The 22,702-nt window shown below is 42.9% G+C and overlaps 1 protein-coding gene across 1 annotated transcript in view; it reads left to right on the top strand.

The window, feature by feature from the left end:
* The window catches only part of zc3h18 (zinc finger CCCH-type containing 18), a 250,964-nt gene that overhangs the window by 178,602 nt on the left and 49,660 nt on the right, over positions 1 to 22,702 (top strand). The window contains exons 13-15 of the mRNA XM_084335339.1: positions 149 to 256; positions 7,163 to 7,374; positions 7,642 to 7,856. Coding sequence (XP_084191465.1) covers positions 149 to 256; positions 7,163 to 7,374; positions 7,642 to 7,856 — 535 coding nt within the window. The remainder of the gene's footprint in view (positions 1 to 148; positions 257 to 7,162; positions 7,375 to 7,641; positions 7,857 to 22,702) is intronic.

Raw genomic sequence — 22,702 nt, 5'->3', positions numbered from 1 at the left:
TGTCATTTAGTGATAATCACCTGCTATTTCATAACAATAACCTGTTTGGGTCTAAAATGAATAGACGGAAGCTGTACATGACAACCTCTTTTCTCTCTCACTATCTTTCTCTCTTCTCTCTCCCTCTTTCTCTCCCCCCTACCCCCAGGCGGACAGTGAGTGGCAGTTTGAGTGGTAGTGGCAGTAGTTACACTGGTTCAAGCTCCAGATCAAGATCCTCCACCAACTCTCAACGTTCCGGATCTAGGAAATCTAGGTACATACAAACTACCTCTCTCTCTCTCTTACCTCTAACACAAGACATGTACACTGTCATCACCCAGATACACACAAATAGGGCTGTACTGAATGTCATTTTTTTTTTTTACATTTGAAGCTTCTATTGAAGTATTCGAACGAAGCTTCGAATATCTGTCGTCATATTTTATGATGTAATCCAAACATTTTGTATTTATATATATATATATATATTTTTTTTTTATAAATATCCTCAACTAAATCCTCAATTTGAATAAAGTGATTAATCTGATTAAATTAGTCCCTTTTCTTTTTATTAAATCAACTTTCTTTAACAATTTGGTTGCCGAAAACGTAGAACTACGTTTCTGTCGCCCGATCGTTGAGTGCCGGAAACGTAGATCTACGCTTTTCTCACGCTATTTCTTTTATTCGCTATTGCCATTCATAATTCAGAGGGGCACCTTGTGCATACTGTTCTGAGTGTGTCTGTCTAAACCACATTGGATGCGTGCACGAGGAAGGATAATAATTATGATTTAGCGTTGATTTCGGGAAGATCCGATAATCAGGTGTTTATTGAATTACACAAACGCAGTTTTCCCTGGAATTACTCAGAAGCAACCAAACTATATTCATATTTAAAACAGAAATGTACGGATGAAAAAAGAATCTGTTTTTTTGCACGTTGACCAGAAGCAACTCACTGAGACTCGACAGCGTTATTAGACCCATAGCTATACTATAAAATATAGGTTTAGCTCTACAAACTACAACTACGTTTACATGGGGTTAATGGACGGCAAGGAAGGGGTCACTTCCCGGAAGGGGCGTGGCACTCAATGTGTTAACATATTCTGCGCCAAGAACGCGTTAACTCGTTATTGCCCGCCAATCGAATAACGCCAACAACGAGTTAACTCGTTTTTATGATCGTTATTTCTTTTATTCGCTATATCTATTCATAATTCATGGCTGCAGCCTCTGCAGACCCTGGTGAATGTGTCTGAGCTGGCAGACGGTCAACACCGCCCTCTACTGCCTTGCGGAGCTATTGCACTCCATTTGAAACGGTCTGGTGTGTTTTCTGAGCCGATCTGAGCCGTGGGGGTGGGGTTTAAATACTCAGGCGAGGCAGGCGCTTACAACGATGGCATGGAACACTAACCCCGCCTGCCCGTTCATGTGTAACGCTCGGTAATGTCGGGGACAGGATCGCTGTGGATAACTGGAATTGTGATCAAATAATTGGATTGGATCGAAGCTGTGTGTGTGTGGACTCTGTCTGTGCTGTGTACCGTTGGTGGCAGGAGGGGGGGGGGGGGGGCTACATTTCATGTATACATGAGGAGACATAATACCAATAATCTAGCGTTGATTTCATTAGAGGCTAAGGTGCCAAGTTCTGAAAAGAAGGGGTGGGTGGAATTTGGGGGGCCGAATATAATTATTTCAGATTTAGCTTCGTTCAGTTGCAGGAAATTCTGTGACATCCATTCCTTGATGTCGGAGAGACAAGCCAGTAGGCGGTATATGTTTCCTGCGACACCAGGTTTTAAGGGGATATATAGCTGTGTTGTCAGTAGGGATGTCCCGATCATGTTTTTTTGCTCCCGATCATGTGATTTTGAGTATCTGTCGATACCGATCTTTCCTGATCCGATCTTTCACATTAGTAACCAATTTGACGCATTTGTCAGAAACTGGCGAAGCGAGACAAGCCCCTCCGTTCACATCCCCAGCAGCAGTAGCAACAAAAACAACAACAACCATTCTTAAATCATGACCACGTCAACTAGATTAGAATAATTTTAAATCGTAGTTCAGTTTCACAACAAGAGACTGATGAAAAAACGGGAGTGTGAAACAACGTTACAGGTAAAGAACATAAAATGATATTGTGGTAAAGAAAGGTTGCTAGCTAACGTTAGCTGGTTTATTAATAGCTAGCTAATGTTACCTAGCCTAGCTGCCTCACGCCAGTTAGCTTGTTAGCGAACGACACAAGCTTAGTTAGCTTGCAGAGAGTCATGAAAGATTCACTGCGAGGGCTCTTTTAGCTAACGCTAGCTAGGCACGTAGCTATACATTACAGTAGCATCACGAGCTAGCGTTGGATACCAAGCAAGCTAACATTGACTTTAAAGCCAGCACTAGCTAATGGTTAGGTAACGCTAACGCTAGCTGCAAGGTAGCTCATATATTGACCCTATCAATAGCCCCAGTCGAGCGCGGCGGCTCGCATTACATTCACCATACGAGAAATATTCAAAGTTTCAATCTGCGCATTTAGTATACATTCACAGTGTTCGACTTGACTTGATTTGCTCCATTTTGGTCTGAAACACAGACAAATAATCCTCACAAAGCTAATGTTATCCAGGTGAACGTTCTTCAATTCAATCAAAACAGCTGTTTGGCAGAGCACCAGCCCCCATTCCTTTGCTTGCTCTAGTCACATAACGTTGTTGAACGCACGTGGAACATCCGCCTTGCAAACAATGCAACTGGCTATATTGGATTGGCTTCGGTTTCAATTTTAAAATGCTTCCAAACTTCTGACATTTTGTCTTGCTGCTCCGAGTCATCAGGTGGACATAACCTGCCCGTGTTTACTTGCGGGAGCAACACGTTGTGAGGTCTGCTATTTTCGGCATACGTCACTGTCGTGCGACGTTGTAAATAAAAGGAAATGCATTTGTTTTGGCAAATTCTTCTCCTCTGTGTGACAATAAATAAATTAATGATATGTAATTTAAAACCAAAACTAAGGCCTCAGTATGAGTTTAAGACGTGAACATGTTTATGTTTGTTGAATAAAATAAAACTTTTTTTTTTTCACTCCTGATAAAAAATAAAAATATAAATCCTGATCCCGATCCTCTGAAAATCACGTGATCGGATCGGGACATCCCTAGTCGTCAGCATAACTGTGGAACTGGATACCATGGTTCCGAATAATGTTGCCAATTGGCAACATATATATGGTGAACAGTAGGGGACCCAGAATCTATCCTTGAGGAACTCCGCACTTGAAAGGAACCTGTGATGAAGAGGCCTCCCCAATTACCACGGAGAAACTTATGTCCGTTAGATATGATCTAAGACAAGACACTTACACTGTCATCATCTAGATACACATGAACTCTACCTCTCTCTCTCGCCTCTAAGACAAGACACTTACACTCTCGTCATCTAGGTATACACAAACTCTTTCTCTCTCTCTCTCTCGCTCACTCACCTTTAAGACAAGGCACTTACACTCTCATCATCTAGGTACACACAAACTCACTCACTCTCTCTCTTGCACACACGCTCACCTCTAAAACAAGACACATACACTTTTGTGAGTCACCAACCATGAACCAATACTGGTATTCCAAATACTAATACTTTTAGTAGTCTGATACCGGTATTAATTGACTACCAGACAAATGCAAATGTAGACATAGTGGCCAAATCAAACTGTAATATTGATTGAACATGGGGTGTGATCAATTATTTAGAATAATAGAAAGACAACATCAAAAGTATCGCGTACAAAATGTACAGTCTTTATTGGGCAGCAGCAACTTGTATTTGAACCATTCATATTTGAAGAAACAAAAGTTGCATCCCTATAATAACATGAGCTGATTATCTTGCCACGTTTGTAGCATTAGCCTACCTCTGTGCCTGAGACGGTTCCAAACTTTAAAGTAGAATCTGTAATGTTGTCAAACAGCGACCTCTAGGCAAAAGAGCCCTGCTTGGTATTGCACTTTGTTTACATATTTTGTTTTGGTCTGATGTGTGGGTTGGATTTTAGTAACTTATTATACTGTTATCTCCAGAGGTGTGGCCAGCAATGGCAACCCCTCCCCTATAGGGCTGCACGATTCTTGCTAAAATGTGAATCGTGATTTTTCTCTCTAAGAATTGAGATCACGATTCTCTCATACGATTCAGATTTTTTCAATAAAATCATTTATTGCACTCTTTACAGACAACATAACCTTTACAGGTCTCCCTTGTAAAAGAGATCCTGGATCTCAATTGGGACAAACCTGGTTAAATAAAGGCTAAATCAAATAAAATAACATATCAAAGTGCTTGACTTAAACTTAAACATAGCATATATGAAAGTGCTTGACTTAAACTTAAGTCTCTTGTAACATACATAACTCAAGTCAGAATCGTCATCATTTAAAAAAGTTTAAAAAAAAAGCACACAAAAAAAGTTAAATAATTTATTTTTTTAAATAGTCATCATCTTTACCGCGGTATCGCTGTTACATCACGCCCCCCGCAGAGTTAAGCTGAATACCGCATCACAGCTGTTTTTTATAAGAAGAAGAAGAAGAAGAAGAAGAAGAAGAAGAAGAAGAAGAAGAAGAAGAAGAAGAAGAAGAAGAAGAAGAAGAAGAAGAAGAAGAAGAAGAAGAAGAAGAAGAAGAAGAAGAAGAAGAAGAAGAAGAAGAAGAAGAAGAAGAAGAAGAAGAAGAAGAAGAAGAAGGAGGAGGAGGAGGAGGAGGAGGAGGAGGAGGAGGAGGAGGAGGAGGAGGAGGAGGAGGAGGAGGAGGAGGAGGAGGAGGAGGAGGAGGAGGAGGAGGAGGAGGAGGAGGAGGAGGAGGAGGGAGGAGAAGGAGAAGGAGAAGGGCGCACGACCAGAGGTGTGGCTCCGGCGTGCGAGGCCGGAGCCACACCACGCTCAGGTTTTATGGTTCTCGTTAAGTCTGGCTCGCCCGGTCTTCTCCGGCCGCGGCTCACCCATCCTTTCTGGGGGGATCTGGACACCGGTCGGGATAGACTGGTGGACTACAGGTATTCACTCTTGGTCGACGGGAAGGGGAGAGAGGCGCGTGCCTCAGCTCCTCAACAGACCCGTCTACCTCGAGTGAGCCTCGCGTTGTACCTCACTGCAAGCGTCAATAAACAGTGTTCACTGTTCAGTAGCCTATGTTGTCTGTGGTTCACTTTCAATAACGAATGCGTGCTTGCCTAATCCCAAACAATATTCATGCTGCAAAGTCATCCTCTAAAGATAGACATTTAGACTAGAGGCAGGCTATATGCTATAAAGAATAGACTACTACTACTACTACTACTAAAAAAATAAAATGCATTAAAAAAAATGTGCGGTTACCGCAGCGGTTTCAATAGCTTCGCAAATTTGTGCGGTAAGGAAAAAATCAATAACGCGGCAGCCCTACGCATAGGTCTATGAATCGAGATCACGATTTTTTTTCCGATTAATCATGCAGCCCTACTCCCCTATCCTCACTCATCTACCAACCCACACATCAGACCAAATGTAAACAAAGTGCAGTACCAAACAGGGCTCTTTTACCTAGAGGTTGCTGTTTATCAAACAGTGATGGTACTTAATCGATGATACTTAATCTGATATAGTATTGTAGAGTAAAACTCTGTTATTGTGACAACCATGATGTAATTGTGGATTGGTAATAGATTGATGATTTATCTTTTTTTTCCCTCATTTCCATTGCTTGGTCTCTGCTGGCAACCAACCCCAGGAAATCCAGGTACTGTGATTATTCGTTTAGCATTGAGAGTTGTGGTTGCTAATATTATTTAATCCTAAGAATTGTTTGACATTGGAGTGTTTTTTTTAATAGTCTTTAAAGGTGCTATAGATCAGTGTTTCTCAACTGGTGGGTGGGGGGGGGGGGGGGGGGGGGGTCGCAAGATGATTTCCAGAATGTATTGATTTCATAAAAAAGATATATATACCGGTATATAATTTTAAAAAATGTCATGCAGTCAGGCCACTGAACTTAGAAGCAGACCAGGCCAGTGTTTCTAGTTGCAGCGGTGCGATAGTTAGATAACCTTGGTGGGGAACAACCAGGAGATCACTGCAACAGAGGGTGACACAGTCTAAACTCACACAAGTTGGAGAACTATCTCTCTCTCTCTCTCTCTCGCTCACACATACACAAAGGGAGCCGCATGTTATTGGTGGAGGCGGGACCCTTACAAAAAACTAAAAATCCATCAAAATCAGTGTTGTTGCTAATCATTGACATATGCTAGCCTGTTTTTTTTAACAATAATTTGTGATGCCATCACAAACACTGGGATTTAAAGGGTACGAATTAAAAAATTCCTGCACCAGAAGTCTTTGTAACAAATTTTTTTCTGGTGGGGGACCCCCCGCTTAAAAAGTGGCCTGACTGGGGCTATATTTCGCACTGTATTTCCTGGCCTGAATGATTTCCCCAGTCTGGCCCTTAAAAGCCTCCATTGCTTATTAGTGCATTACATTTAGTCATTTAGCTGATGCTTTTATCCAAAGCGACTTACAAGTTCTGTACGACAAGTCATCAGGAAGGGCACATCAGGCACCCACTGTGATCAGTGCAGGCGCATCAGGCACCCACAGCCGGAAATAAAGCCATTTTGAGCCGTGTTGACCAGTTTATAAATATTATTTAAAATGTTTATTAGCAACGCCGAGCTTTCAAGCCCTAGCGTTTATCTGTCTGAAACCCTCGTGCAACTGTGAGTACCTTTGAAATTTCTCTGCGATACTTGTACGAGGAGCGTTTTGATAGAGAAAAGCGAGACAGGCTTAATTGTAGGATTTTTACATGGTGGCATAAGGGACTATGTATTCACGAAAGGGGCTAGGAGGGAATACATGCATGCAACATGTAAACAACATTTACTTTGGACCCACCAATTTTTTTTTATTATAATAATACAATAATCATTTGGGGGGGGAAGCAATACTTTTATTCCGCACCTTTGTAAACGCTCTGTGGATGTATTATTATTATAATTATTTTTAATCATTACTCTACATAAAGGTTTTATCTATAGCACCTTTAATACTTACTAGCTCTTAACATTTCAGCATATAATAAACACCTCTGTTCAGCGCGCCAGCAGATAGAAATAAAGCCACGATACCGTCCCACAGGTCTCTGAGTGTCAGCAGCGTGTCGTCTGTCTCCTCCGCCTCGTCCAGCAGCAGCTCGGTCCGCAGCGCAGACTCAGAAGACATGTACGCGGACCTGGCCAGCCCGGTCTCATCAGCCAGCTCCCGCTCGCTCACCCCCGGACACCCCCGCAAGGAGAGGGGCCCGCCACGGGACAGACCGCCCCACCCTAGGGACAGGGACAGGGGCAGGGGTGAGTTTGTTTTTTTGCGTGAGTGTGGGGATGGGCTGTGAGGCAACAGTGGCTCAGGAGGTCTAGAGCAGTTTCTAAAAAATATTAGTTTGAATGTATTAAAAATGTCTGTCTGGTGAGAGCCGGACAGGACCAGAACATGTGTATCAAGTCTGCACGGGTCTGCTTACATCATTATTATGTTATTGTAATGTGAGAGAGAGCATATGTAGCAAATGTATACCATGGCATGTACCATATTGATATCTTGAGTTTGTCCTCTCACAGGGAGGCCACTAAAGAAAGATGAGCCCTTCAGGGAGGACCGTAGGAGGATGGACCCTTCAGGCATGCCCCCCAGAGGTGGCCACCCCATGCCCAGGTTGGGGCCTGGCAACAGGGGGGGCCACCCCATGCACCCCCCACCCGGTGCCATGGGGCCTCCAGGAGGCTACGGAGCCTCAGGATCTCACAAAGACATCAAACTAACCCTCCTCAACAAGGTAACTACTAGGATGATCTCACAAAGACATCAAACTCACCCTCCTCAACAAGGTAACTACTAGGATGATCTCAAAGACATCAAACTAACCCTCCTCAACAAGGTAACTACTAGGATGATCTCACAAAGACATCAAACTCACCCTCCTCAACAAGGTAACTACTAGGATGATCTCAAAGACATCAAACTAACCCTCCTCAACAAGGTAACTACTAGGATGATCTCACAAAGACATCAAACTCACCCTCCTCAACAAGGTAACTACTAGGATGATCTCACAAAGACATCAAACTCACCCTCCTCAACAAGGTAACTACTAGGATGATCTCAAAGACATCAAACTAACCCTCCTCAACAAGGTAACTACTAGGATGATCTCACAAAGACATCAAACTAACCCTCCTCAACAAGGTAACTACTAGGATGATCTCACAAAGACATCAAACTCACCCTCAACAAGGTAACTACTAGGATGATCTCAAAGACATCAAACTAACCCTCCTCAACAAGGTAACTACTAGGATGACATCACAGATAAATCAAACTAACCCTCCTCAACAAGGTAACTGCTAGGATGATATCACAAATAAATCAAAGTTGATTTTCTTTTCCTTATCTTTATTTTGTATCTTTATGTTGTAAAATCTCAACATCACTGTAAATCTAAAGCTTGCTCTCAATGATCATTCAAGTGTAAATAAAAATCGGGGGGGGGGCGTCTATACTTTCCACAAGCAAGTTGTTGTTCTGCGTTGCTCTGATTGGCCACTGACCGCCCCTGCCTACGCTAGTTTTGATGAGCGTAATAATAATGAGCAGCGTAGAAATAATAATAATGCGAGAGCGAGCCTCGTAGAAATAATAATAATGCGAGAGCGAGCCTCGCACACACGCACGCTGAAATGGGTTTTGATGAGCGTAATAATAATAATGAGCAGCGTAGAAATAATAATAATGCGAGAGCGAGCCTTGTAGAAATAATAATAATGCGAGAGCGAGCCTCGCACACACGCACGCTGAAATGGGTATCGTAGAACATGACATATTAGCATGACATCTGATTTATTAATGCCAATACTAAAGATTAGGGACAAACGCACGCAATTGGCACAAGTGTAAATCATGGATTAGGCCCGCGTAGCTCAACTCGTTCGTCAGCTGGCTGTGGAGCCTATGGTCACAAGTTCAAATCACTCTTAGTTCAATTTTTTCAATTGAAATAACGTATTGTATTGTTTTCATCTCTCTATATTAACACTTTGATCGCCAGGCTTACATTCATAATTTACCATCCTTCGCCAGCCCTATTTAATATGGAGAAGTTCCCCTTCTTTGCAGGGCTATAACTTTTTAAATTGGTGCGGCTACGTGGCATAGTGGGCAAGGCGCTCGCCACGAAATGCTGGAGACGCTGGGCTCGTCAGTTCGAGCCCAGCGCTCCACATTTGCTTTCAGTTTAGCTGGTCCTCCGTACTAATACACATTGGCCGTATTACGGGGTGGGAAACTGATGGGTGCGGATCGGGCGTTGTGGACAGCGACTCCTACAGGTCAGTTGGTTCGCCTGCGCAGTAGAATCAGGATGTGTCGGGGGCAGCGTGAGCCTCCCACGCGTTACTCCTCGCCACTGAGAGATCGAGCTGCGCAGGTGAAAAGATGCGACTGCTGTTACCTCAAGTACCGGAGGGGACTTGTGCTATCTATGACTTAGTCCACATTGCAGCCGGCTTGTGGGAGGCAAGAAACAGCGTCCGTGACAGGGGAGGGTTGAATTGGATGATACGAAAATTGGGATGGGAGAAAAATATAGAAAAAATGGGAGAAAAAGTGGATCAAAATTTTTTTTTATTGCTAAATTGACATTACTATGGCCCATTCAACGTCCTATATCTATTGTTCAGGGTGTAGCAATGTTATACTTTTTCATTCACATATTCATACTAAAATACGGTCTAAAGTATAAGTATGTTTTTATCGTTTTCTGCAGCTTTCTCCAGAACGTGATTTATAGCCCCAAATGCATTATATTGATAATGAAATACAGTTTGATAGGAATCTACGCGAGATAAAAAAAAATCAAATGGACGTGCTTCTAGAAGTTACTAAGTATGATCTGATGTTGACCGGATGGGGGGGGGGTCGTTTATAATTCCGTGGCCAACGTTATATGATTCATCTAGTGTGGGTGATATGATCATTAGAGCAGTTAGTATCGAACACGTTGAAAAATAACGCTGAATCTTACCGTAGCTTCCTCGGGCCGTTGGGCGATGAGCGTGGAACAGAAATTTTCCTATTATGGGATGTAGAAATATGCGATCCATTTCCAGGTTGTATAATAGTATATACGTCCAAATCATGTTGTTTATCGAGTTATTTGCAACCGATCGATGTCCAGTGTATCAAGATGGAGTCCCGCTAACGATAGCGAGTGCCCGGACGAAATATGGGCGAGCACCACTTCATCCGCATCACTTCCTGTTTGGGCGATCCGCCGATCGGCCACCAGATGGCGCTCTTGAACCGTTGGAGAGTTGAGAGGGGCTCAACAGTAGATCTCAGGTCTCCGGGGGAGAAATATGATTTCGATCACAGATATTTGAAATATTGATATCAAAGACTTGGTACGGCGTCTTTGGCAGAATGAGCATGGCGGGGAAAGACGTCCTATGGCGTTTTTGGCGATTAAAGTGTTAACGTGATTCCATCAACACAACATAAATGTTCAAAACACAACTTCATTATTGCTTATCTCTGCACATTATTGCTTATCTCTGGGTTATGGGTGGACGAGCAGTGAGTTTTAATTGAGCACAGCATAAGTAGGTAATATGCTCTTGCGCGTGACGCGACTTTGGGCTTCATTATTCAGCCACAGGCAGGAGTTTTTAGATCACAGGCTAGGGGTGGACGGTATGGTCTAAAATTTATATCACGGTATAATTTGAAGCATAGACGGTAACGGTATTATATCACGGTATCAGTGTTTCTGTTAGAATAATTTTTTTTGCCTGATAGGCAGGCTATATAAAGAATGACATCCTCAAGGCATGTAGATTTATAATATTTTAACTTAAAACTAGGCTACTTTTGCGTATAAAGTCATTATATTCCAAATAAAATAAGTCCAGAGTCGAGACTCCTGCTCCCATTGCAAACAGCGGGGCTGGATTTCGCTAGAAGCATATGTAGCTGCAGAGCCGCAGAGCGAATTGAATTGAATAAGAATTGAGACAAAGGTGCCACTCATCCTCAGCTTTAAGAATTGACAATTGTGTCAACAAATTGACACATGTGTCAACAAATTGACACATGTGTCAACAAATTGACACACAAAATGCTTAGAGACGATGGGGGTCAGAACGGCGCAAGGGTGGGGGGGCGCTGTTTGACGGGCCTGTGACCAGACCTGAAAGAGCCACTGGCTCTGCGGCTCTGCAGCTGCATGCTATTCGCAAATCCACTGCTGCAGCCGTCCTCCCGGCTCCCGCTGCTGCCGTCGTTATCATAACACTACACACATATCGTAATGTTTACAGCAAACTGTAGTTGATCACCAGGTATGTTTTATTAACGTAGAATAATTCATATAAGAAAAAAGATAGGGAAATAACTTGCTGTGCGCCGTGGTGATATGTGTTTATTATGAAATGACAATTGCGTGTTGACACGCCCACTGCGCGAAGCCTCCTAAATAACTTTTTCCAGTTTGCACATATCTATTATCTATGACTAATTCGATCTATTTTTAGGGGCAAATGCGATTGAAATAGTCGCGCTGTGGTTACATGACGTCATTGCTATTTTAGAGCTGCTCTACCGGTTAAACGGTATAGTCAAAATCCATACCGTAGAGCAAATTAATACCGTTTATACCGTATACCGTTTATACCGTCCACCCCTATCACAGGCCATGCATAATCTCGCCCACCAGACTCTTCTACCGAATTGACTAGGTCGCGCAAGTCAATCAATAGATTACACTTTCTGTAGGCCTAACACTCACCTACTCATTCTGTTGTGACACAACATGACATGTTAGGGTTGTCACCTTCCGTGATCATGTTTGAACCAATGTGTAAAAAATCTGTTTTAGATTAGGCTGTAAAAATCTGTTCTATAGGCTATATTTAGTCTAGCCTGTCATGTTCTATGATACCCATTTCAGCGTGCGTGTGTGCGAGGATTATTATTATATACACGCTATGCTCATACCGGCGTGGGGGCAAAAAACTAGCGTAGGTCAGCGGCCAATCAGAGCAACGCGGAACAACAACTAGCTTATAGACGCAGGGGGGGTAATCGAACTCACCCTCCTCGAAAAGTTAACTAATAGGTAAGAGGTACCTAGAGAGAGGAAGCTTATACGAGAGAGTGAGAGAAGTATTGATTATGGATATCAACAATTTGAATGTACTGCTTCGTTAAACTTTGATAGTTTAAACATTTTGGATTCTTACAAAAAATTTAGGATTTTGTGTGATGCAATTTTATAAATTGTATTTAGAAAAGCATATACAAATGTTAGAGGTCAAATAATTTACCCTATTGTGTAGGGATGTGTTTTCATTTAGGCGTGGGACGATACATCGATCCAGATCGATACATCGATCTAATTATCAACTAGGGCTGTCTTAAATACTTTGAAGCATCGTTTGATGGGCATTCGAAAATAAAATTTGAATATATTAAAAAAAAAATCTATTTATTTATATATTTTTTTACCTGCAAAATCAACTCTGCCTCTCTTTGTTAACTACAACAAGCAATACCGTTTGTTATTTAAGATGAGGTAGGACTCGGCACTGACATATTTGTGTTCATTGTGCTGCTTTTATAAAGCCTCAAATGACGGCTTACAATATTTCATGAAAGCAAAGTGTTTCGTTTGTCTAAGATTTAAAAAGGTTTAAACTTTACAGCACTGACAATTCTCTATAGTATTTTTTATAGTGTCCCGACCCATATAAAAACATGTCTTAAAAAATTACCGGTAAGTCGAATTCTGCCTTTTTCTCTATTAACTACATATAAATATTTATATAATTGTTTGCTTTATAGACGAAGGTTGCAACATAATTATGTAATGTAATGTCGTTGGCTGTGTAACGGAGAGCAGCCGCCCAGGCAGCGCAGCTCCTGACTCATTATTAATTAATCCAATCCACTTTATTTATAGAGCACATTTAAAAACAACAATGTTGACCAAAGTGCTGTACAAGTCCCACAACATGATTTTTTTTTTTAAATTATAATTATTATAATTTTTTTTTTGTATTTTTTTTGTATTTTTTTTTTTTTTAAACATAACATAAAATTAGACACACAAGCATTAATCCATCCAATGTAAATCACCATTTGAATCAATATAAATGTAGTTTACGAGATATATACCTAATACTTGCTATCTAATACAATACATTATGCTCTTGCTCGCTCTCCCCCCCCGGACCACCACTTGGATAATCCATCCATTTTCATTCGCTTCTAACCAGGCATTACAATTCATATGCTAGCTTTTATTCTCTCCACCACTTCTAACCAGATTGCAATGTTGGTTTCACTGACGGACACCTAAAATTCCTGCTGTAGATATCTCTAGATAAATCACATTGAGATAGGTAATAACCCATACCTTCCGGCATATTTTATCCGGTTGAATCCATCGTGATGCTATCAACTTTTTAGCAGCTGTGAGACCGGATAAAACTAGTCTCTTTAACTGTATGGGGGCTGCAAACTGAAAAACATCATTCAACAGCAATACAGAGGGATGTACACGTATGTTCAGAAATAAGAATTCTGATAATTGCTGGGTCACTTCTTCCCAGAATATTTTAACCGGTGGGCAATCCCAATATATGTGCATAAATGTACCCTCATCCCCATTTGAACATAAGGAACATAGAGAATCTTGTTTAAGTCCCATTCTGTTCAATCTTATAGGAGTCAGGTATGTCCTATGAATATAATTAAGATTAATTTGTTGATGGTCCGGGTTGCGTGACGCAATTCGAACGTTTGCCCAGACTTCTTGCCAATCAAAATCTATTTCCAAGTCTGGTATATCCCTCCTCCAGACTGAGTCTAGGGGAAGGATTCCATACGAAGACGTTAGTAAGTGATGATAAAAATCAGATACGAAGCCTCTCGATGTCTCTCTTTCATAGAAGAATTTGTGATATCTGTGGTGCTCAATTGGTATCCTTAATGGGACTCCATGAGCCTTCAAACAATCCAATAACTGTGCGTAAAAATAATATGTGGAACTGGTGAGGTTAAATTTGTTATGTATATCTTGATAGCTACAAAAACCCCGTTTGTTGAAAACATCTCCCAATGTGTGTATGCCCTGCTTTTCCCATTTGGGATATCTGATAGGTCGTTTTCCAATAAGGAGTGCATTGTTATTGAATAGGGGAGTATGGCTATGCCATTTATGTTGGTTAGAATATTTTTTTTGTGTTTCACGCCATATCCGGATCACATGTGTAATAAGGGGGCCAAATTTCAATTCGCATTGCTTAATTGATAACATGGTGTATACTATGTCCTGCAGTCTATGTGGTGCTACTATATTTTCTTCTAAGTTTCTCCAGGATACAGATGCTTGGGAGTCAAACCAGGTTGTCAGTGGTCTTAAAGAGTACGCTTTAAAATAGTGGTAAAAGTCTGGAAATGCTAAACCTCCGTCGGCTTTGTTTCTCTGTGCGGTGGATCTTTTTATTCATGGAGGTTTGTTATTCCAAATAAATGTATATGCGATGGAGTGTAATTTTTTCCAGTAACCATCAGGAGGGGGTAACGGTAACATTGAGCTAATGAAGTTGATTCTAGGTAAAACATCCATCTTAACTATTGATACTCGTGCCTGTACTGAGTTTTTAAGTTTGGACCACCTGTCAAAGTCGTATTTGATCTTATCTTGGAATTTTGTGTAATTGTACTTCACCGTTTGGCTTATAGTAGGGAATACCTCAACTCCTAAACATCTGAAGTGTTTTACCATTGGTATTTTTTCTGGAAGGAGTATATTCTTTGCAGGGGCATTAAGTGGTAGGAAGGCCGACTTTGGCCAATTTATCCTAAATCCCGATAGATTGCCAAAGTCATCAATCAACTTGAGAAGATGAGGCATTGAGGTGGTAGGGTTTTGCATGAACAATATTACGTCGTCCGCATATAAACTAATATGATGTTGTTAATTGCGATTGGTTCTATGGATTGGGATTGTCTTATATATTGTGCTATTGTCCGGGACTAAGAGGGCAACCCTGTCTGGAAGAGCGCGATACCGGAAAGATTTCGGAGGTGATTATACCTGTTGTAATCATGGCCGATGGGTCTTTGTATAATACTTTTATCATATCAATGAATCCTTTTCCTAACCCCATCCTTTCTAGTACTGCCCATAAATAAGACCATTCTAACCTATCAAAGGCTTTCATCGCATCCAGGGACAGCATCGCTATAGGTGGGGTGTCATCCTTGCTGGCATCTAGCACATGTAATAACCGTCTTATATTATCCGTGAACAAGCGACCTCTTATGAAACCAGTCTGATCAGGATGAACTAAAGACGTCATATGCTTTTGAAGTCTGATGGCTAATACCTTGGAATACAGCTTGATATCGGTTCCGAGGAGGCTCAAGGGTCTATAACTACCGCAATCGGTGGCGTCTTTGTCCTTTTTAAGGAGGACTGTTATGAGTGCAATATTGTCGATCTTATGAAAATTCCCCTCCTTGATTGAGTATAAAATCATATTAAGTAATAGGGGTCTGTTGTATACTCATCTGGTTATTTAGTATAACATAATAATGAGGAGACACGAGACAAGGGTAAATTCCAGTTGACAGCTCTTTAGTGGAAAACTCAACACAGGTGATTACAATGACGGCAGTACTTATTAGCAGGGGGCGTGACGGTATCTAATAAGGGGCAAACTTAGAATGTCAATACACAACATATCCCTCCCCCTTAACTTTGAAGGTTCCCCTAAAAAGTAAGTACTTAAACATTAACAAAAAACACTAAGTGTCACTGTGGTTTGGTATTCCTCATTCTATAATTAACTTAACAAATCGTTTTTAAACTTAAACTTTCATTGGCTAGTAACCTTTGCCTGAACTAGGGAAAGAGGGTAGACTACCTCAATTCCCAGACTGAACCCTGGGGATTATTCTGCCCCAATTGTAAGTGTTAGTCTTATCAGGAGGGCGTCTGACTCTACTGGGGTAACGACCTGTAGGCAAGTCAGTTTCATTGTCTTTTGGGGAGGACTGTAGGAGTCCGGGTCTGGGAGAAGTGATGGCTGGGATAGGCCTAGGTGTGCCTGGGACAGGGGCCACTCTTGCAGGTTGCGTCTGGGGCTCTTCTGGTGATGAATGCTGCTCCTGGTAGGTATCCTGCTCTGGAACAAAGGATGGCGGCTGAGGTGAGTCATCATGGAAACCAGCCGTGTGGAGCAGTTGATCGATGTGTCTTCTCCAGATGAGATTATCCCTGGTTTCTACTGTATATGACACAGGACCTGTTTTTCCAACAACTGTTGCAGGCATCCATTTGACCCCTTTGGTATAGTTCCGGGCGAGAACCCGGTCTCCAGCTGTGAAGCTCCGAAACTTTAATTTAGCTCGCCTCTCCACTTGAGCTCTCTGTTGCATATGCACAATCTCCCTCGTCTTTTGGGGTCTCAGGAGGTCAAGTCGAGTGCGGAGTTGTCTCTTGAGCATAGCCGAGGCAGGCGAGACCTTTGTCGTAGCATGAGGTGTGTTTCGGTATGACAGCAGGAAAGCACTGAGGCGCCTGTTGATGGACTGCGTACCTTGAGAGGACTTGAGAGCTTGCTTCATGGTCTGTACAAACCTTTCAGCGAGCCCATTGGTAGCAGGGTGATAGGGTGCAGACTTGATGTGCTGAATACCATTCTCCTCCATGAATGTCTTGAACTCTTCAGACACTAGTTGTGGGCCGTTATCACTAACCAGCTGTTGTGGTAGACCAAAGCGGCTGAAGATAGACCTTAGCTCTTCGATGGTCCTCATAGAGGAGGTGCCCGTCATGACGACAACCTCAGGCCATTTGCTATGAGCGTCGACTACGATTAAGAACATGTGGTTCTCCAATGGTCCAGCAAAGTCTATGTGGACTCTTTGCCATAGTTCTTCAGGCCAGTCCCACGGATGTAATGGAGCCAGCTGTGGGAGGTTTCTCACTCTCTGGCAGGCAGAACATGACTTTGCTTTCTCCTCTATAGCTGCATCCAGGCCTGGCCACCAGAAATAGCTGCGTGCAATTTCCTTCATACGCACGACCCCACAGTGTCCAGAGTGGAGCTCGTCAAGCACTTTCCCTCTCAGTGGTGGGGGAATAATGACACGATAGCCCCACAATAGGCATCCAGACTGGACCGACAACTCGTTTCGTCTCACCAGGTAAGGCTTCAAGCTTGGTGTCATCTCCCCTCCCCGTCCACGAGTGACGATGTCCATAACCTCAGACATGACCGGGTCCGTGTGTGTGTGTTTCTTCACATGAGTTGAGGTCACTGGAGCAGCGGTCACTTCCTTGAAGTAGAAGATCTCCGCTTGTGGTGTCCGATTATGTGTGACAGGCAATGGGAGCCTCGAGAGCCCGTCAGCATTCCCGTGCTGATCCGACTTCCTATACCTAACGTCATACCGGTGGGCAGACAGCAACAAAGCCCATCGCTGCATACGACTGGCCGCAAGCGATGGAATGCCTGTATGAGGACCGAAGATAGAGGTGAGAGGTCGATGGTCTGTCAGTAGCGTGAATTTCCTGCCGTAGAGATATTGATGAAATTTCTTTATTCCAAACACTATGGACAGTGCTTCACGCTCAATCTGCGCATAATTGCCTTCCGCGTTGCTCAGCGTCCGTGATGCAAAGGCGATAGGTCTCTCTTCCCCTGATGGCATGATGTGTGATACTACTGCACCCACACCATAAGGTGAGGCATCACACGCCAGCTGAAGTGACAAGGCGGGGTCAAAGTGGGTGAGGGCTTCAGACTGAGAGAGGGCTGTCTTTGCTCCTTTGAAAGCTGCCTCACATTTGTCTGTCCAATTCCATGTTTGGGCTTTGTGTAGCAGCTCATGGAGCGGTTTCAGCCTATTGGCAAGGTCAGGCACAAACTTCGCATAGTATGTCAGCAGGCCAAGGAATGATCTCAACTGACTCACATTCGTCGGAGATGGAGCCTCCACAATAGCCTTCACCTTTGACGGTGCTTTGTGGAGTCCAGTGCTGTCAATCACGTGCCCCAGGTACTCAACAGAAGGTTGGAAAAACTCGCATTTGTCTTCCCGGACTCTAAGACCATATTCCTCCAGTCTTTGTAGTGTGGCCCCCAGGTTCCTTAAGTGCGACTGCTCATCCGGTCCTGTGATAAGCAGGTCATCCAGGTAACACTGGACCCCTCGTAGCCCACTTAGGATCTGGTCCATTGCTCTTTGGAAAAGTGCCGGAGCAGAAGTAATCCCAAAAGGAAGCCTCTGGTACCTGAATAGCCCCTTGTGTGTCACTATGGTCAACAGTTCCTGTGACTCTGGATCTACATGCATCTGGAGATATGCCTGACACAAGTCTATTTTACTAAACTTCTGTCCCCCAGCTAAACCTGAGAAGAGTTCATCAATGAGGGGTAGTGGATACTGTTCTGCAATCAAGACAGGGTTCACAGTGACTTTAAAATCACCACAGAGTCTTAGACCCCCATCCTTCTTCATGACTGGAACAATCGGCGTGGCCCATTCACTGGTGCTCACTGGCGCCAACACCCCACTCTCCACCAATCTGTCTAGTTCTGCATCTACCCTGGGTTTGATGGCATACGGAACAGGTCTAGCCTTTAAACACCTCGGTGTGCTTCCTGGTTTGACTGTCAGCTTAACAGTAATGTCCTTCATGCTACCAAGGTCTCCACCAAAAACTTTGGAGTGCTTCTTCAAAATCTCCTGTAGGGGGCCTGTGTCTCCATCCTTAACCATGAACACTTCTTGCCAGTTCAGTCTGAGTTTCTCAAGCCATCGCCGTCCTAGCAGAGCTGGACGGTTTCCACGAATGATGTACAGTGGAAGAGTCTTCTTCCGCTTGTTGTGTTCCACTGTCACATTCACAACTCCTAACACTGGAACAGCCTCTCCAGTGTAGGACAGGTCCTTAACTTCAATTTGCTCACTCGAAGAGTCAGGTGCTGCAGCTTCTCTCTGAAAACAGCCTCTGATACCATGGACACACGTGTGCCGGTGTCCACTTGCATCCGCACTGCTTTATTGTCCAACAGTGGTGTGACCCAGTATCCATCATCACTGTCCAGCACAGATAACACATGTACAGTATCATCAGACTCACAGTCACTCTGCTCGTCCTGTTCGTGCTCCATTTTATTCACCCGTTTCTTCTTGTTTCTGTAGAAACCACCTTTCTTCATCTCAGTGTGCTGTTTGTATGTCTGGGTCTTTCTATTACCACAAGCACGTTCGATATGGCCTTTTATACCACAGTTTCTGCAGTCTACGTCTTTACACCAACACTCTGATGGCTGATGCGCCATTCTCCCACATCGGTAGCATGGCTTGCCAGCTGTTGTCTTCTTGTCCTCAAAAGACAACTTGTGCACTTGGGCTGATAGACTTAGCTGCTGTGCTTCTCGGGCAGCCATTTCCATTGACGTACTTATCTCTATGGCCTTTTCCAGTCTCAGGTTAGCTTCACTCAGTAGTCGTTTCTGAATAGACTCACTCCGTAGACCACACACCAGTCTGTCACGTATGGTGTCATTGAGTGAAATACCAAATTTCATTCCCATCGCGGAGATTTCACCTTTTTTCTGCCTCTTTACTCCGCCTGCAACAGTGTCAACACAGCAGTAGGCACCGTTGCCAAGTTACCGCAGCCCCGACGTCGCGCTGTACACTTGCGAAAACAAACAAACACGTCAGATGCGGACTATTGTTGCCGACAATAACAAACACAACGTGAGATCCGTATTATCCTCGTCGCCAGTTTTGTTGTACACTCATCTGGTTATTTAGTATAACATATAATAATGAGGAGACACGAGACAAGGGTAAATTCCAGTTGACAGCTCTTTAGTGGAAAACTCAACACAGGTGATTACAATGACGGCAGTACTTATTAGCAGGGGGCGTGAGTCGTGACGGTATCTAATAAGGGGCAAACTTAGAATGTCAATACACAACAGGGTCCAATTACATCCCAGCATGAGAGGTACATTTCTGGTGGGATACCGTCCCTTCCAGGAGCCTTACCACTTTGCATTTCAGATATAGCCTCCCTAAGTTCATCTAGTGTGATGGGTGTTTCTAACTGTTTAGCGTCATCCTCTGATAGTTTAGGAAGGTTAATTTGATTAAGATATATGTCCATTTTGTTTTGATCGAAGGCCATTTCTGATTTGTACAAGTTGGAGTAAAACTTTTTGAATGTCTCGTTGATTTTTTTAGGGTCTGTAACAAGTCCTTGCTGTGCCTTAATAGTAGGGATATCTGAAAATGTTGCGTTGGCTCGTATCTGCATAGCTAGTAGGTGACTTGGTTTAGAACCATGAAAGTAATACTGTTGTCTTGTGCTACGTATTTGAACTTCAGATTGTTGTTTTAAAATGGCATTAATTTCTTTTTTTAACACATTAATTTGAGATTCCAATCGAACCGAGTAGTTGTATTGTAAAGACGTAGAGTAAAGCGTTTCCAGCTCTGCCAGTTTTGAACAACGATTCTTGCGTAGTTTGGAGGCAAAGACCATAGTGAAATCCTTGATAAATCCCTTTACCGCCATCCATAATATTCTGGGGTCCTGTACCGATTGCGCATTCTCCAGCAGGAATTCAACAAGAGCTTCTTTAAATTGTGTATTGAATTCCTTGTTTTTCAGCAATAACGAGTTAAATCGCCATCTTGGGGCTCGGGATGACAGTATACCAAATGAACCTTTTAGGATTAAATAACAGTGATCTGATGCATTGTGCATTGGGTACCATTTCCACGTCATAGTTATCAAATAGTCTAGGGCAGTGATTCCCAACCTGGGGTCCGCGGACCCCCTGGGGGTCCGCCAGGGGGCGCAGGGGGTCCGCCAGACCACAGATGATTTGAGGTATTTTTTTTGTTCCTTTCAGAGAAATATTTAATTAGCATATTTTTATCATCAGAAGCATGAATAGTCTCTCCACTACAATAAAAAATAAAGATAAATAAATAAACATCTAGACATGATTTTTTAACATTAACAGTAGGCTACCGGGTAGCCGCTAAAACGTGAATCAGTTGACTATCACTTTCCGTAGCTAGCCTAGCACGCTAGTTAACTTTCTCGGCTCGTCTGCAGTCAGCCGCCAGAGGCGAAAAGGTGTGACAAACGAAAAGGAGATGACGGCAGCTCATCTGCAAAAAAAGTTAGGACCTACAGCAATCGCGAAAATTACATCACCATGGGCTTCACTGAGGGACCAGACAAACGACCTGAGTGTGTGATTTGTGGAGAAAAGTTGGCAAACTCGAGCCTGAAGCCCAGCAAGCTGAAGAGACATCAGGCGTCTAAGCACCCAGAAACCGTTGGGAAGGATCCAGACTTTTTTCGGAGGAAAGAACAGTCTCTCAAGGCGACCAAGCCTGTTGATGTTAGAGTAGCGTGGAGCAGGGGTGGCAGTGATTTACAGAAGGCTACCGAAGCCTCCTTTGAGTGTTCGCTTTTAATTGCAAAAGCAAAGAAACCGCACAATATTGGCGAGCAGCTCATCAAACCAGCCTGCATCAAAATGGTTTAGAAACTGTGCGGCCCACAGGTGACGGATAAACTAAAATCAGTACCACTCTCGAACAATGTAGTGAAAGACCGAATTGATAAGATGTCAAGTGATTGCGAGCAGCAGCTGTCAGAAAAGCTTAGAAAGGGTCCATTTGCCATACAACTTGATGAAACTACAACTGTCGCAGACGAGGCTGTGCTCATCGTTTATGTGCAGTATATCGAAAATAAGGATCTGAAGCAGGACATTCTCATGTCAGTCAACCTTAATACCACCACTCGAGGTGAGGATATTTTTACTGCAGTGGATTCTTACTTCATTCAACATAAATGCAAACCGTTCACCATTAGGGCCTGATTTGAGAGGATGAATACAGGATTTGAATATTGGCCAACATTTTGAAATACATATGGTGCAAGATGAGATTTGTTGATTGAAGGCACAAGTCAAAGAAGCATAGTGGGTCTAATTATGATGCATATGCCTGTGTATAAGCAGTTTGTTATTAAAATGACAAAAAAAAGTATTAAAATGACAAAAAAAATAATATTTTATGGTATTTTATTAGGAGGGGGGTCCAGGAATTTCATCAGAGATGTTTGGGGGTCCCTGGGGGAAAAAAGGTTGGGAACCCCTGGTCTAGGGGATGCGAAAACATAATCTATTCTGGAGAATGTATTGTGTCTTGCAGATCGACAAGAGTACTTTCGGGCTGTTGGGTTGAGTGATCGCCATAGGTCATTTACACCTGTATTCTTAGACCAATCCTTTAGTGCATTAGATGAATTTTCCTGATCATTGGAAAAGGTGTGATAAGATTTATCCATCCCGGGATCCCAAATGGCATTAAAATCTGCACCAATTATAAATGAGTATTCAGGAAAGTTTAACATTGTTCTGGTAAGTGTAGCGTAGAAGTTAGCCTCGTAAAGATTTGGGGCATATGCCGCTACCAACGCTATTTTCCTGTTACTGTATACAATTTTAGCTATGGTTATCCGACTATCTGTATCAGACCATACGTCCTGCAATTCAATATTCAACTTCC

Source organism: Notolepis coatsorum (genome assembly GCF_963971535.1).
Source record: "Notolepis coatsorum genome assembly, chromosome: 18".
NCBI lineage: Eukaryota > Metazoa > Chordata > Actinopteri > Aulopiformes > Paralepididae > Notolepis > Notolepis coatsorum.
This window is presented reverse-complemented; position numbering and strand designations above follow the sequence as displayed.